This window comes from Microtus pennsylvanicus, chromosome 10, assembly GCF_037038515.1.
Source record: "Microtus pennsylvanicus isolate mMicPen1 chromosome 10, mMicPen1.hap1, whole genome shotgun sequence".
Classification (NCBI taxonomy): Eukaryota; Metazoa; Chordata; class Mammalia; order Rodentia; family Cricetidae; genus Microtus; species Microtus pennsylvanicus.
The window spans coordinates 22,485,236-22,502,944 of NC_134588.1; the positions used below are offsets into that span (position 1 = coordinate 22,485,236).

Here is a 17,709-nt window from a genome sequence, read left to right on the forward strand (position 1 = left end):
AAGCACTTGCTGCTCTTACAGAAGACTGGAGTCAGTTCCCAGCGCCTACATCTAATGGTTCATAAACTCCGGTTCTAGGGGATTCATGCCCTCTCTAGCCTCTTTGGGTACCAAGCATGTACCCAATACACACACACATATATATGCAGGTACTGACACAACACAACTGATAGACAGACAGACGGACCTAGTAATTCAAGCATGGTGGCATATGCTACCAGCCTGGGAAGGCAGACAGAATCCCTTGATTTTACTGGCCAAGGAATTGGCAAGCTCCAGGTTCATTGAAAAATTCTGTCTCCAAAAGAAGAATAAGCAAGAAAGCTCTCTCTCTCTCTCTCTCTCTCTCTCTCTCTCACACACACACACACACACACACACACACACACACAGAAACACACATACACACACCCTTAGAAATGATCTCTCTTACCTCAGCAAATGGAAAAGTTTTAGCCTCTGTGTCCCTTAGACACTTTCTGTTGAACGACCCTTCCCACACAAACACTGATTAAGGTCAGTTATCTCTATTTCTCTTTGCCTTCACTTGAAGGAAAGGGGAAAAACTGAGATCTCTAAATTTGAGTTTAGCTTTGTTTTTATTTTTGCATCAGACCAAATTTTCAGAGTGCCTTGTCTCTTCAGAGCTGGGAAGAAAGACTCCAGATTGCCTTGAGGAGGGGAGTTGCTTCATTGTACTTTATTATAAATTAGATTTTTATCTTTATATTGGGGAACATATTAATAGGTTCCTGTAAAGGGAGCGTGGAATCTCCTTGCAGGCTCTACAGAGGTTCTGAAGTCACTTCTCATATTTCCCATGATGCTGCTTGTCCGGAGGATGCTCAGTAAACCTACTGACAGATATACACTCAAGAGGCTGAGATCAGCGGTCCTCAATAAATTAACAAGGAGGAACACAGAGTTCTGAGAGGGCTTAATGAATCAAATAGGCCTCACTCGGAAAATTAAGTAACCCTCAGCAAATGCAAACGAATCAAACAGTAATGGCTCGCCATCCGCATTGTGTGTTTGCTAAGCGCCTGGAGCAGTCTTGTCAATAAGCCTTGAAAGAGAGGGGGGAGGGCTGAGCCGAGCCTGCACCACCATGTAGATGACTCAGTGGTGACATTGCTGGTAGTAGAAATTTTTGCAGTAGATGGACTAATTAGCTTGTCCTCTTGGCCACAAAGCGGAAATGATCTGACAGTCTGCCCATCCTCTCAAAAGGTCTAACATGGCAGAAACACAGCCCTGCGATGGAGAGATATACATATATGTGTAAATTTTAATAGTGGCTTTGAGGCTTTGTTCATTTTTTTTCTTAAGAATTGGGTGGTGTTCTCAGTTTGGTGATTTGCTCAAAGACACTGAACTGGAACTGGGGAGACAGCTCGGTTGATGTAAAAGGCTTGGAGGACTTGATTCCAGCCTCAGAAGAGAGGTAAAAAGCTGGGTGTGGCTGTGAGCCTGTAATTCCAGTGCTAGAGGCAGCGACAAGTGGATCCCTGGGCTCTTTGGTCAACCAGCCCAGGTTGATTCAGGAATGACACCCAAGATTGACTTCTAGCTCCACACTCATGTGCACACGCATACATACAAACACACACAAGCATATCCCCATAAAGCTGTTCAGTTGCTCAAGGGTCTAGATTTGAGCTTGGCTTTGCTGTTTTCTAGTTATGTAGACTCCAAGAACCTTGGGATCCTTGTGATATATAGGAAGCCTAATAAATAATATATGGATTGGGGATCAGCTCAATGTCTGACCCCACCAAAGACCTTGTGGATTGGTATCGAATCAAAATATTTTATACAGAGATTTTTTTTTAATTAGCAAATAAGGTTTCCATGACTCTGTGGGCCTGCAAACTCCTCAGCACTGACCACAGAGCCTGAGAAACGAGATGGGGGTTGGGAGGGCTGTGACAGGAGAGGGAGCTTGTGTAGAAGCCAAAAAAGGCTGCAGCCTCAGGACTGCAAGATCTTCAGATTTCCTGGAGACTTTCCCAGAGGTTTGTGCTCCTAGCTTCCTGCCCCAAACTGGACTGGCAGAGGCTGGTGTGATGAGGTTCCAAGGGCAGTGGCAAAGAGATGGCAGGTGCTAATTAGCCTTGTAGTTCTCTAAGTGTATATGTACTTGTGGAAATAGAGAGAAAGGGAAAAACAAGAAGGAGAGGCAGGCTGGCCTCAGAAGCCAAAGCCATAGCACTAGCATCAGCAATGGCAGCTCCTGTAGTGAATAGGTTAAGATGCATTTCCCAGCTGCAGAGATTGGGCAGTGGGTGAGAGCCTTTGCTGAACAGGTACTATCTCCGGCTTTGGGTCCTGAGCACCAACATACAAGCCGAGCATTGCCTCCAGCACCGGCACCAGGTGTGCTGGGTGGTGGGGAACAGAGATCCCTGGGGCTTGCTGGCCTCACAGCCTAGCTAAAACCAGTGAGCACAGGTTCAGTATGAGACATGTCTCACATGAATAAGGCAGAGAGTGGAGTGGCACAGCCAGGCACCCAGTGTCTTCCCATAGCCTTGGCACGCACACAAGGGCATGCTCCTGCACATACATTGCCCATACGGTTACATTCAGTAAATGAGTGACTGAGGGAACAAGTTAGTAAATTAATAAATAAAGAATAAATAGAACGTATTTCCTCTCCAGAAATGAGATTTGCAAGTAATAGAACTTGCCTTTGTAGATCATTTTTTTACATTTATAATATATATAAAAGAAATATGTAAAAAACTATTTCTAGGAAAATAATATACTTATTATTTCGTTCAGTATTATGTACCGGGAATTATGGAAGATGGGATGTCTGGTTCCACCTTACAAGTGAACAGTTGTATTTAAAGGTATAAAATATTCATCCATACACTGCCAGCCTTATTTTCTTATGTTTGCCGTTATGAAAAGGGAGCTGAGTATAATCCGTGTGCACATCACACACATTTATAGAGCTGTGGGTAATGTGGCATCTAGCCATGGAGGCATGTTTTACTGGGGGGTAGTACCCAGGGGAACGCTGATGTTGCTGTGACATTTTTCTGAAATGGTGACTGCTGATAGATGAAGTCTAGAATAAACCAGTAGAAGGCACAGGAGTGCCTGCCCAGCATGCCCAGCATGCCCAGCATGCGGGAGGCCTGGGCCCCTTCCCAGCACCGTACAAACCAGGCTTGTCATCCATCCCGCACTCTAGAGGTGGAGGTAGGAAGATCAGAAGGTCAAGGTCACCTTCATTTACCTAATGAGTCAGAAGCTGCAGCCAGGACTGCATAAGATTTCGTCTTAAAGAGAAAAGGCATTTCTTGCTATATATAACGTACACTAATATTACAGTCCTGGACAATTCAACGTGCACACAGATGGCCTCTAAGAATTCTCTTCCCTGAATTCACATGAAATCCCAGCAAGGCATATGAAAGCTCTCCGGGCTGGTGACCTAGGTGGTAAAGAACATGCTTAATGTATTCAGGGGCCCTATGTTCAGTCTCAACAGACAGCAAATAAATGATAACCAAACAAACAAGAAAATACAAGTTCCTTGGGGGATGGCAAGTTCTCCTTGTGTACAATGTCCTGATGCCATTGCCATGTGTCCCTGGTTCTCACCTGAAATGTTTCCACAAACGTGTAAAAGGTTCTTGTTTACCCACTGCCTTAAAGAGGTAGAAGACCCCAGGAGGAAGCCAGGCACTCTACCAACTCCCCAGCCTCCTTTAGCCACGCTTTTTTTTTTCATTTTTATTCTTTAAGGAAGAGAGTCCGTGTCCACAGTAGGAGGAGAGTCCATGTCCACAGTAGGAGGAGAGTCCATGTCCACAGTAGGAGGAGAGTCCATGTCCACAGTAGGAGAGTCCATGTCTACAGTAGGAGGAGAGTCCATGTCCACAGTAGGAGGAGAGTCCATGTCCACAGTAGGAGAGTCCATGTCCACAGTAGGAGGAGAGTCCATGTCCACAGTAGGAGAGTCCATGTCCACAGTAGGAGGAGAGTCCATGTCCACAGTAGGAGAGTCCATGTCCACAGTAGGAGGAGAGTCCGTGTCCACAGTAGGAGGAGAGTCCATGTCCACAGTAGGAGGAGAGTCCATGTCCACACTACACTTGTGGAGGTTAGGGAACGACTTGTGTGATCAGTCCTCTCCTGCCATGTGAGGATGAAACTTGAGCCATCGTCAGTCCAGACCCCAAGTGCCCCTTCCTACAGAGCGTCTCAGCTGTCCTGGCTACTTGACTCTTAAAACCATTAGGAAGGAGACTCCTTCCTTTTCTGATTCTAAACTGCCTTTCCGAATTTTGTTTTCTGGAGCTGGAGAGATTGCTCAGTGGTTAGGAGCACATGCTGCTCTTCCTCCTGACACCCATGTCAAGCAGCTCGTAACTGACTACCTGTAACTGTGGCTCCAGCGGCTCTCACAACTGTTTCTGGTCTCTGTAACTGTCTGCATATGTGCACATACACACATAGATGCACACACGCCCGTACATTTTAAAGTCAGTGACCCTCATGTTCTGATGTTGCTATGATTATCTCTGAAACCATCTGAAAACTCCTGAGTTCTCCAGTGGCACAGTTTCTCCCGCCATCACCCCTGTGTGCACTGTTCCTTGTGCCTGTGTGCTTTTCCAGCGGCAGGTTTGTCTGTTACTGGGTTTAACTGTATAGTCCCTGGCTGGCCGCAGATTTGTGGTTCCTATGTCTACCCGCCAGTTAAAGAAGTCACAGGCATCCCTGGCTATGGCTTTGGTCTTTCTTTTGGTGTGGGGGGGGAGGGGGGTGCTTCGGTCCTTATTGTGATTTTCTGTGAATACCTGTCCATCCTAGCCCAGAGAATAGATACTAAATTTACGGAGGTAATTTTGGCTGAGAACAAGCAGTCCTTAAGAGCCCAGGATAACTACAGAGGAGCGTTAGCTGCTTTTCTCATTTATATAACACATGAACTAACAAACAGCAGCGTAGGAAGAGATACCTTGGCTCACAGTTTGAGGGTACAGTCCATCATGGCAGGGAAGGCATGGCGGCAGGAACATGCGACAGCTTGTCACGTGGCATCCACAGTCAGGAAGCAGAAAGATGGACGCTGTGCTCAGCTCACTTTCTCCTTTTTATTCAGTCTACTTGACCCATAGAACGGTGCTGTCCACATTTGGGGGGCTCGTCCTTAATCAGCAAGATTTAACCCCCTTACAGACTCCTTATGTCTGGAGGTTGGATACTGTCAGGCTGACGAGCCCTATCAACCACCACAGAGGCTACAGGCCCTTGCTTAGTGACAGAGTACCACTCACTGTACACAGACCCGAGTTCAACCCGGCATCACCTGTAGGAGCCTGTTTGCTATGACACTGTTTTATTTCCAGTGAGCTTCAAAAGTTCCACCCATGACTATTTTTTTTTATCTGCCTGTTTGTGGGTTAGAAGGTTTTGATTGCTACAGGAAGAACGGAAATGCCTTATCTCCTGTCTGAGTTCAGCTCAGCTCATGAAGACAGCGTTTTTGTCTAGCCCGGAGCTTTATCTGAGCAGTCCTGCGGATGTGAAACTAAGATGCAGCATGTCCTCTTTCTTTCAGCTGACGTCTCAGCACCCATACGCAGAAGTCTTCATCGGCCGCCCACACGTCTGGACCGTGGATCTCAGCAATCGAGAAGAAGTGGAGGATGCTGTGAAAGCCATCTTAAACCAGAAGGTTGCTGCTTTGCTCTGGTTTTATTTTCTCCCTGCCTTTGTTAGACCCATAACCTAGAACTCGTGCAGAATGTTGCAGTCTCTTGCTTTCAGTAAGCAGAGCTTGCCATCTGAATTAGACTCAGACCATAGTCTAGCCATAGCATCTGGCCTGAGGATCTCAAGGAGGCTCTGTGAGACTCGAAACAGCTGGTGGCAGATGTGGGTTTGGGTCTTACTGACCCTGCTGATGGGCCTTCTGGGTTCCTGGGTTCTAGGCATAAAAGGCGTGGCTTGACTCGTACTTACTCATATGATCTAAGCATGTCCTTGGAAAGATTTGCAAAATTAGGCTGCTTATGTTGCCTTATACAAACGGTAAAGTTTATAAAATTATTTTGTTTTGTTGTTGGTGGTGGTGGTGGTAGGTTTTATATGTGTGTTTGCACATGTTCCTATGGACACGGGGGCTTACACATGTGCCTTTTGACACTCCACTTCCTTTTTTTTTCTTGAGGCATGGTCTTTCACTAAACCTAAAGCTCATTGATTTGGCCTTGCAGGCTGGCCAGTAAGCCCCAGGGATCCGCCTGTCTCCACCCCCAGCACCAAGATTATAGACATGCCCCCTCCCACCCGGTTTTCACATGCATGCTGCAGATCTGAACTCAGTCCTCAGGTCTACACAGGAAGCAGCCGAGCCATCTCCCCAGTCCTGTAGTTTTCTACAGTGTTTGCTGTTTATCTTTTCTATCTGAGCATTAGGTAGAATCTTTTTGACGTCACCATTGTACATCTTTCTGATCAATCCAGTAGGAACTGGTCAAGCACCTGTTATACACAGGGCCCCCAATAAGCTGTTCTAGGAAGGTAAGAGATGTCTGCCTCCACCCTAGATGAGGCTGACCACCCCGTGGGAAGTCTACCTCCTGGAGGACTTTAGTTTGCCCAGGACTCTAGCACCTTTCCCTTGGTTATTACCTGTTGGTCTATGTGTGCTGTGAGCAGATGGACAAGGGCCAGCTCAAGAAGAAGCTCCTGAAGGTGGTTCTTTGTCCTGTCACCAACAGCGCTCCATCTAGACGGACTGCTGGTGACTCGTCTCACATGAGGTCTCCACTTCCCTTGTGTGTGGCCTGGAGACACTGCTGTCCGTGTGTCCGTTGATGCAGTGTAGCCCAGTGCCACCCCTCCTGTCTCCCCCTCAGATGTCCTAGCGGCCATCAGAATGTTTTCCTTGCTGCATGACCTTCCAGGGGGTTTCCTGTCCTCCTCCCCAGATGGTGTAAGCCCTGTATAGAAACCACAAGCTTTTGTGATGCTGCACATCCCGCTGTACCTTGTCTACCAGCTCCCAGTCCTGAGCTTTGTCTTTTCCTGTCTTAGTTCACACTCTGGCTTAGGGATGCAGCTCAGTTGAAAGAATACATGTCTAGCATGCACAAAGTGCTGGGATCCATCCCCAGTACCAAATAACCCAGAAATGGTAGCACACGTCTGATTCCTGTACCCAAGAGGTGGAGATGAGAGGATCAGAGTTCAAGGTCACTCGCCTACACAGTAAGGCCACCAACCTATGCTATATAAGACCTTGTCTCAAAGGAAAAAAAAATCTCAGCCCTCCCGGGGCCACTAGCTGAGTTCCTTGATTGTAGCACTTGGTCCCCTTGCTTTTGCAGCAGGAGTTCTTCAGATACATTCTCACCTCATCTACTACAGACCAGTCATTTCTTCCTGCCTTCCCCAGAGCAGTGAGCACATGTTCATTCTGCAGATGTTGGCTAAATTCCTCGCCCTCAGTGCAGTCTGCCTAGCCCTGAGAGGCTGGTGAACCACAGCCATTGTCTGTACTCCCCACTGTCTACCTGCTAGCACGTGATAACGTCCACCTTTTTGAAGGCCTGCTATGTACTTTGCACTAACCAGGCAGTTTCCCACCATGTACCTCACCTCAGCTTAACAGAGACGGGTTTTCCTCCTTGCCGCTCTTTCACACATCGGGTACCTGCCATTTAGGGAAGGTAGATTGTTCAGGGTCTAAAGAAGAACACAGCAGGCCTGAGCGCTGTCTGTCCAGTTCCAGGTGTGCAGCTCTAACACCTGCCGGGGCTCCCACTCAAGGGTGGGCATCTGTGTGAGTCAGTGGAGAGTCAGTAAGTGCCTCGTGTCCCGTGTCGCCTTTCACGGTGCCCTGTTGTTTCTGCAGATTGAGCCGTATATGCCGTATGAGTTCACGTGTGAAGGGATGCTTCAGAGAATCAATGCGTTCATAGAGAAGCAGGTAAGGCCCACCGGAAGTCTGTCTGTCCTTTCTGTGTTCCACTTCCTCTTTCCCAGCTCTCACCTGAGCCCTTCTCTGGCTATTTGCCTGCTTTGGAAAACGTCCGGCGGCTCCATGATGACTTATTGTCGTTTTTAATGTTTCACTGACATTCACGATCTCCCCAGGGAGCCAGTCTTCCTTGGAGTATTGACAATGAAAGGTCATACGGACACTTAGAATAAGGCAATAAGGCATTTGAGTGGTTAAGACAGGGTCCTCCCTGACCAGCCTGTACCCTGAGTTTCAGAACGTCATGAGCACTCAAGAAGGGTGAAGAACAGACAAGCGGCTCTCTGTCCACCCTTGATTTCTAACTCCTCATCCCTAATCCCCCCCTTAAAATAAAAGCAAGGATTAGGGTCTGGAAAGATAGCCTAGTCAGTGTGAGGATCTGAATTGATTGCCAGAAACTACATTTAAAAAGCCATGCATGAATTATAATTATAATTGCAATGCAAGGGGAGTGGAGACAGACAAACCCCTGGGGTTCGCTGGCCAGCCAGCCTATCGGAGTTGAGGTGCTTCAGACCAGTGAGAGACTGTCTTAAAAACAAGCAGAGCATGAGTAATGGCCTCTGACCTTGCCCTCTGACCTCCATGTTCACATGTGTATGCATCTATACACACATGAATCCTCATACATGCAGGGATCAAATCTACATTTTTGAAGCATTTCCTTAAGAGTATAAATGCAGCAACTCTAAACATGTTAGGACTCTTGAGTGGTTTTTGAACTGGGTCTCCTTCAAAAGAATCCTTCTGTGAAGCCCAGGCATGTGCTCTCAGAGGTGGAGGGGCAACTGCCATTGCAATCCTTTATGATGTTTTAGTTTCTTGGACTTCAGAAGCAACATGGACCCAGAAATAGACAAAAGCCAGACCCCCTGTGGGTAAGGGAATCTGAACTTCTTGCCCAGTCCAGACACAGGGGGTCCTCTTTATAGGGTAAAACAATGTTTAAGGGTGAACAAGGAACCTTTGCACAATGGGGATAAGAGCAGTTGAGCTGAAAATAGGAAGAGAAGGGGAGAAACATAAATGTAAGCTACCAGCCCAGAGGCCTTTCAAAGGGGAACCTGGGCCTCTGGGACATGGTCTTTGGAGCAGAGCATCTCATCAGTTGGGATGAGGCAGGTAACCTGAGATGGGTGAGTTGACATGCATGAGTGTGTACAGGTGCCTGTGCACATTTGCAAGTGTGCACGCTCATATATATGCGAGCATGCATGCATGCTTATATATGCAGGTGCACACGGCATGTGCACACATACGTGTAGAAGGCAAAGGACCACCTCAGGTGTCATTCCTTAGGTTCTGATCCATATGTGTCCATATCCCTGCTGCTGGGATTGTCAGCGCTGACTGCCAAGTCCGGCTTTTCCCTTGAACTTGGGTCCTCGTGCTTGCACAACAAACGTTTTAGCAACTGAATCATCGCCCAGGTCCAGCCTCCTGGGTCCAACTCCCGGTACCATGAGTTTTTGTTTCTAGGAATTGAATATTTGTTACTTATGCTCTCTGTGCCTTAGAAAAGAAGTAAAAAGAAAAATGCTGGGAGGGAAATGGGAGGCTGGGAGGAGGCGGATACTTTTTTTTCCTTTTCTCAATAAAAAAAAAAAAAATTAAAAGAAAAAAGAAAAATGCTCCTGAGAGCATTGCATGAGCGGTACCCAGGAAGTGCTGAGAGTAAGTCTGACCCCGTGCTTAGGGAGAGCAGGTTAACCAGCATTGTTTAACATGCTGTGCTCTATGTGGTGTCTCGTGATATAATGATGCACACGGGAGCTCAGCGCTTGTCATTGTCCCATTCATCACAGGACACAGAAAGAACCAAACTGTCATAGCTCTGGCACCGGCTGTACCAGTGTGCACTCACCCATGTGTGCGCCACCTCCCCAGCCATGGGTTCCCTTTCCAAGGGATGGTTTCCATATTAATCAGGACCTCAGAGTACGACGTGGGAAATATCTGTTCAGTACTAGAAAATGTTTTGCAAGAGGAAGAAACTGTCCTCATCGTGTTGATTGCGGCAGACTGTTGCAATGTTCTGCTTTAGTTTTAGCTACTGCTCTCCTGTCATGGCTAATTTAGCTTCATCACGGGTGCAGGGCAGGGAGGGGAGGATGGGTTTGGTACTCTGCACGGTTGCGGGCTTCCACTGCTGACGTTTTCATCTTGCTAGGATACAGGGTGTGTTAGTGGCTTTTCTCATTACCGCAACAAAATCCCCGATGAGAGCAGTTTTTAATGGAGGAAGGGTTTTATTTTGGCTCACAGCTCAAGGGTATGGTTTGTCATGGTGGGGTCTGGTAGACGTGGCGGCAGAAGTATGAAGCAGCTGGTCACATTCCATCCATGGTCAGAAGCAGAGAGGATGAGTACTAGTCTCCTTTTGATTTAGTCCAGGACTCCAGCCCATAAGATGCTGGTGCTCACATGTAAAGTGGGTTTTCCTACCTCAGTTTACCCAGTCCTCTCTCACAGACATGCCCAGAGGTTTGTCTTCTAGGTGAGTCTAGATCCTGCCAAGTTGACAATATTGACCATCATGGGGCGGGATCTATATACTCTTTCGATCCACACAGTAAGGCTCAGGATGTGTCAGGATTAACTGCATGGTGGGAACTGAGCACAGCCAGGATTTGTTGAAGATTTGGTGTAAAGCCCTGTGATGCAGGTGTCCCATAGCTTGGCTTCCCCAGTGCTAGGATTATACCTTTTTAAGTGGGTTCTGGTGACCACACTCAGATTCTCATGCTTGTGAGGCAGGTACTCCACTAAGTGAACCATCTCTGGGCATTTTTTTATAAGACATCCTCCGAATTCCTCATAAATGAGCAATGACGGGGGCTATTTTTAGTTTATCTCAGAAACTCTTTCAGACCCCAAATGTTTCCTGGGTGCACAATAAAATCCAAGACCCCTTTGGATCAGATCAAGTCTCCTTTTAGCTTCAGGCCTTGGATCTTAGAGCTTGGAGTGTTCATTATATTTTTAGAGTTTGCAGAGTATCTTCAAAGAGCAGCAAGGATGGAGAGAGGGTGGAGGACGGAGAGAGGGTGCTCCTGGTGGGGGCGGGGAGCCTGGGGCTTGGAGGAGAAGGCTCCCACACTGGAGCCTTTATTAGTCGGGGCTCAGCTTCCAGAGTCCACCATGTGGGCTATATGGAACATGGGCACCTTTATCCCAGGACCCTTTCAGGATTTCCCCCCACCACACACACAGTTCCCCACAGCTGCAGGAACCAGATGAGGCTAAACTGACAGTCTTTAAGATCACCCCAGGTTTCAAGGTACAGTTAGGAGTCACTGCTGGGAGCCTACCTCACACCCAGCCTGCTGGGGTGCAAGCCCTCTTCCCATGGGAGGAAGATCCTTGCTCTTCTCCATCTCTGGCCTGTCCCACTGCACTGAAACCATTGTTATGGCTTTGAAATGTTGTCATTGTCTTTGAAATGAGCACTCAGAAGGGGAGTGACTCCACCTGATAGGGAGTTAGCACGAGTCCCCAGTGATAGAAGATGAGTTGTGACTCTTCCCCCTCCGAGTGTGTCCAGGCTTGTGAAGGTTCCCATTCTGCATTGTTTGGGGAAGTCACCGATTTACCTCCAGGGGAAACGAAGCAGCGAGAGAAGGGAAACTCATTTTCTGCTTCCTATAAAGATCTAATATACAGAGTGTGGCCAGAACAGTGGTTCATTTGGTGAGGAGATTCTTGCTTCCAACCTTAGCAACCTGAGTTGATCCGGCTGATGGAAGGAGATAATAGACTTCCACACATGACAATTAAATATGCACAAAATAAAACTAACTTTAAAAAAATGTTTAAATGCATATACAGGGTAGTCGGTCACAATTACATTGTTATTTGGTTTGAGACAGCATCTCATGCATCCCAGGCTGGCCTTGAACTTGTTATGTGGACAAGAATGACCTCGAACTCCTGGTCCTCCTGTGTTTTCACAAATTTTGGGGTTGCAGGTGTGTTACACCGTGCCCCATTTATGCATTGCTAGGATGGAATCCAGGGCTTTGTGTACATTTGACAGGCTTTGTACCAGCTCAGTCCACCCCACCAAGATGTGCTTAACAAGAACTGTCTGGTCACATGCAAAGCATTATGAGGATACAGACAGGTGCAGCCAACCCCACTGCACAGCCAGACCCACTCCCACAGCAGCAGCAGAATCAGCTCAAGCTCCCAGATTGTCTTGAATTCCCTGGGGAGTGTTCCAGAAACAAAGACAACACCTTGGTTGACTCTGGAGAAGACGGGGTTGGGCCAGCAGGGTGGTGACGGGAAAAAGCCTCACAAAGAGGTGAAGGAGGACACTGGCTAACAGTGAAAGTTGCTGGTGACCCTGCTCCCTGCTGTGTTGGCACTAGTAAGCAGGGCCTGAGTTCACAGCCTGCATCAGACTGCCTACTACATCTTCTCTGAAACAGTGCCGATGCCACCTTCCCACTGTGTAGGGTTGGCAGATACACGGTTAAGGCTAAGCTACGTGTCTGACCTGGTAGCTCTTCTTTTGTTCGGAACCCAGAAAACAGCATCCAGCAGTAAAGAGGCTAAAGCAAGAGGCTCTTGTACTGGGGCCACAAGATTCCATGTCCCTAAGAACAAAACAAAACAAAAATTAAATCTAGGAATCTTTTGTTCAAAATACTTCCTACAAAACACCATGTAAGCCTTCCTAAATGATCAATATAGGGACTGTTTTCAATTTACAGACATAATTTATAGAGCATAAAACCCAATTCAGGGCCAGCAAGATGGCTCAGTAGGGAAAGGTTTTGCTTCCAAACCTAACTACCTGTCTTAGTTAGGTCAGGGGTTCTGTTGCCGCAGTGAAACACCATGTCTGAAAAGCAAATGGGGAGGAAAGGTTTGTTCAGATTTTGCTTCCACATTGTAGTCCGTCATTGAAGGGAGCCAGCACAGGAGCTCAAGCAGCAAGAACCTGGATGTAGGAGCTGATGCAGAGGTCGTGGAGGGGTTCTCCATGCTGCCTTGTTCCCCATTGCTTTTTCAGCCTGCTTTTTCAGAACCCAGGACCACCACCCCAGGGGTGGCACCACCCGCCATGACGTGGTCCTCCACCCATTGATCACTAATTAAGAAACTGTCTTATAGACGGATCTTAGGGAGACATTTTCTCAATTGCAGTTCCTTCCTATCAGATGACTCTAGCTTATATTAAGTCGACATAAAACCAGCCAGTTCACCACCTGAGTTCAGTTCTCACAACTCACGTGATAGAAGGAGAGAACCAATCCCACAAATCGTCCTGTGACAAGTCTACACACACAAAATAAAAAGCCTGCCCCCTACAATTCAGTTACTTTTTTTACAAGACGTGCAGCAGGAACCAACCTAATTCTTTAACAAAACGTGTTGTCATCGTAGCACGTCAATGCCTACGGAGTTCACACTCAAAGTCTGCACGGCACTCAGGGTTCAGTCTATAGTTGCAAGAGCGTAGTATGACTGGTCGCATGGCATCCACAGTGGGGGAGCAGAAAGGAATGAGCAGGAGGCAAGGCCAGATTATAAAACCTCAAAGTCTACCTCAAGTGACCCACCTCCTCTAGGAAAGCTGCACCACCTAAAAGTCCCAAACAGCCCCATCAACCAAGACTTGGAAATGTTCTCTACAGGCTTTGGCCAAAGCACTCAAGAGACTGAGGCAGGTGGATTACTCCATTACTCCAAGTTCAAGACCAGCCTAGGCTATAGAGGGAGACCTTGTCCCAAAAAAACAAAAAAGAAAAGAAAGAAGGAAGGAAGGAAGGAAGAGAGTTAGGGAGGGAGGATGGAGAGGCAAGTAGGGCCCCGGGGGGAATCAGTCAAGGTCTGGATAGAATGGAAAAGACCCTGTCACACACCACACTTGGCATTTGTCACTGGCTTTTTTGTTGAGAAGCCTCTGCTTTACACCAAGCCCCTGGCCCCTCCCACCTGATTCAGCCATAGCATAGGAAGGGTCAAGCCAACCCCACTCAGTGTTCCCCTCTTAACGACAGGTCCCCAGTCTTCCTGAGCCGTATGGGCACTGGGTGAAGCACTCTTCCTCCAGGCTCCTGCTGAGCCTGCTTTATGGGGCTGGCACCAGTATCTCCTTCCCAGTGCTTGGACTCAGTCATGCTGGGGGAGATAGGGAGATGGCTCGGTCATTCTGGTGCTGGCCACATAGGTGTGAGGGCCTGAATTCCATCCCCAGCATAGAGGGAAAAGCAGGCTTGGTGGTGTGCACCTGTAATCCCAGATCTGGGGAGATGAAGATGGAAGGACCCCTGGGGTTTGCTGGACACACAGTCCAGCCTGCTTGAAGGGTCCCACTGAAGCAGAAGACCAAGTCTCAGCTGAAGAACAGCCCCAGACATTGGCCTCGGCCCTTCACATACTTGTACACATTTAGAGAAGTGGGGCATGCAGAAACAGAAAGAGAGAGAAGGCATTGCTTTGACTGACAGCTTGGTTGGTGAATTCTTGATCTCTAGTCCCTGCATAACAATTTCAGAATAGCCAAACACACTGAGAGACAGGTGCGTCAATGGCGGGAGGAAGATGGCGGGAAGAGAGGAGTTGCAGATGGTGCGTGCCCCCAGTGAGCTTGTTAACCAGATTGGCGGCGGCTGTTTCGCCCTCCTCCTGGCTGCAGAGATGCCTCATTGGGTTGGAATAGCCTCTTTTTCTACTTTACTCCTATCCAAGCCTCCAGGAAGCCAAAATCAGGCAGTCCCATTCAGTAGCTCTTTACTGCGCACCAATTAGCTGCAGAATGCCATGTTGGCCGTAAGCTGCTAGCTCCCTTATAGCCTACAGAACCCAGCATAGAAGGCCACATCTCCTGGAAGCCGCCTCTGATTGCTGCCACCGCCACTCTTCCCCTCCCCATAGAGCCAGCCCTGCCCAGCCTCCAGGTGGCCTTCACCATGTCCATAGGCATCTGGTTCGCTGTTCTCAAGGCTTTGCAAGTGCCAACCTTTTACTACTAGACTGTGCACTGCCCCTCTAAGGCCAGGCGCACGCCTTCCTGTTCCTGTCTCTTAAGGATCTGTAGAATGGAGGAATGTGTAAATGGAGCAGTTGGCAACAGTGAGGCAGCTTCCCCATCACCCACTGGCCATTGCACCGTGGCTGAGAGGAGGCTGGGGCCCCACACTTGCATTCCTGCTGTGCCCTGGAAGCAACTGAACCAAGAGGTGCTGTCATAGATAAACTGTGGGTGTGACCCAGTGACTCCACCCCGCTGCAGTGCCCAGCACTGTTATTCTCGGCCTCCGTCTTACCTTGCCTCCCTTTCATCCTCAGAACCGCACAGGAAAGAAGGGCAGGGGTCACTGTTCCCATTTCCTATATGGGTCAGGTGGAGGGGGCTTGCAAGACATCTGTGAAGTCCCCCGCTGGGGGCCAGCCCTCCTCTGCCATGCTTTCTCTGACAACATGGCCTCCCTCTGATCAATTGTTACCTTCAAACTGTCTAGATAGTTCCTAAGTTTAAGGCTTTAATGCTATTTTTTTTTTCTGTTCTTGGACCTTGTGGTCCCTAGAACAGACTCCTAAGAGTACGCCAATCTATCATAATGGGCAGGAGCAAGTACCTTTTTGTTTAGTACAGACTTGAACGAGGCATGTGTGTGGGAGGGCCCTGGGGAAGACAGCCGCTGTCACCTCAGCTCCACCATGCAGCCTCAAGGGTAGCTCCCACTGTCTGAGCCTTGCAAGGACTCCTGCCCTGCTCCAGAACAGATGCAGGGTGACGGTTCATCCGTGAAGTCCGACTTTCCCATATGCCTGCCTGGCCTTGTCCATAGGCTGCCCTAGGAGAAGCCACTCTCCCAGGGAACTTAAAGGGTGTCAGTGCATGCCTGCCCTTTGCCATCTCCCCTGAGCCACGTTCTTCTTCTACTAGATCCTCCACAGTACAGATGAGCCCGGAGCTGGACCAGGGCCTGTGCCCAGAGCCAGTGTCCTGGGCTCAGGCTTCAGATCTGGCCCATCTGGTCTGCTAGCTTCAGATTTAGCTTTGTAGGAGGGTAAGAATGAATGAGAAAGGAAACTCTGACGTTCTGAAACACCAGGTGCAGGGATACAGCCCAGGGACCGTCCAAGGAGAGAGACCAAAGTCGTAAAAGCCAGAACCTGAACATTTAGCCTTGGTAGGCTTCGCATCTCCCCAGGCTGCTGTAAGTTAGGTTTGCTACTGAGCCCTCCATAGCCATTGTACACACCCAAGATGATGAACTCAGAACAGGGACGCTTTCTATCAGTGCAGTTTAGGGTTCTATCCGTGACTGGGCCTCATTGCTGTGGGTTTGTCGTGAAGCAGTACATCATGGCCAAGCATGTCCCAAAGCAAAATTGCTCAGCTAGGGACTCAGTGAAGACGTGGTGGCTAAGAATACCTGCTGCTTTTGCAGAAGATCTGAGTTCAGTTCCCCAAACCCACAACAGGCTGCTTATAACTGCCTGTATCTAACTACAGCTCCAGTGAATCCACTACCTTCTTGTGGACCCCACATGCACACGCATGCACGCGCTGGCACACACACACACACATGCATATGTGCACTAAAAATAAGATCAATCTAAACAAACAAATAACAACAGCAAAAACTTGCCTAGCTCATGACTGGGAAGACGGGAAGGGACTCCAACATCCCTTCAGAGGCAAGCTCACAATGTCCTGAAGGCTCTAAGCCTCCCAAAGACTCCAACATCTCCCAGGAGATGCCTCACTGGGGACAAAGCTTTCCATTCATGGCCCTTTAAGGATATTAAAGGTCAAACTCTAGTCACCAAATTCAAGAGGCCGAGAAATTCTCACTTGCCTCTGGTTCGGGTACATTCTGGTCTAGGGGTCCTTGTGGATTGCCTGTTGTTATCTAATTGTGAACTTGACTGGACTGGCAATCACAAGGAAACAGACCTCTGGGTGTTTCCAGAAAGGGCTTGCTGAAGAGGGAAGAGCCATTCTGAATATAGGTGGCCCTGTCCCATAACCTGGGTAAAAGGGAGGAGGCAAGCCGAACACCAGCACTCTTCTCGCTCTGCTTCTTGACCGTGGTGACTGTCCCATCAGGTGAGCCAGAACAAGCCCTTTCTCCCTGAAGTCACTTTTGGCAGGCATTTTGTCACAGCAAGGAGACAAGTATGATAGCTGGTACTCCTCCCCTGCTATCTAGTCACCTAGGAAACTCCGTGTATGCTGGATCGAAACTCTCCATTGCAGTCTTTAAGGGCTGTGAGAGGTACCCATTCACTCCTGAGCACTTAAGTAAAGATGCTTACGTTAGCCAGCAAGAACACACTGTAAGCTTTTCCAGATGCCGGTGCGTCTCTCGACTGTTGGTTCTGTCTTACAGCTATTCTGATGGATGGGCAGCCGTCATATGCAAGCTTTCTACACACTATAATGGCAAAGAACAGTGGCCATTAGTATAGACTGCACTTCCATTTAACGTACTGTGAGTCTGCACAGTCATGCCGTTCCCTTAGTAACAGCATCCAGACCCACAGGACTGTGCTACCCATGACTTAGTGTAGGCACGAATTGTGTGTAGTATTTGGAAAATGCAAAAGGAGGAGTCAGAGCTAGTGGGAATGGTCCCAAAGATGGTCCTCATGGAGAATGAGGAAGAGTGTGTGTGTGTGTGTGTGTGTGTGTGTGTGTGTGTGTGTGTGTGGTGCATTTTGAGACAGAGGCC

General features: G+C 48.3%; 1 protein-coding gene across 4 annotated transcripts in view; it reads left to right on the plus strand.

Annotated features, from left to right (window-relative positions):
* Window positions 1-17,709, plus strand: part of Mgat5 (alpha-1,6-mannosylglycoprotein 6-beta-N-acetylglucosaminyltransferase) — a 293,844-nt gene that overhangs the window by 268,822 nt on the left and 7,313 nt on the right. For all 4 annotated transcript variants that reach the window (XM_075987774.1, XM_075987776.1, XM_075987777.1 and 1 more), the window contains exons 14-15: window positions 5,582-5,698; window positions 7,883-7,957. In XM_075987774.1, coding sequence (XP_075843889.1) covers window positions 5,582-5,698; window positions 7,883-7,957 — 192 coding nt within the window. The remainder of the gene's footprint in view (window positions 1-5,581; window positions 5,699-7,882; window positions 7,958-17,709) is intronic.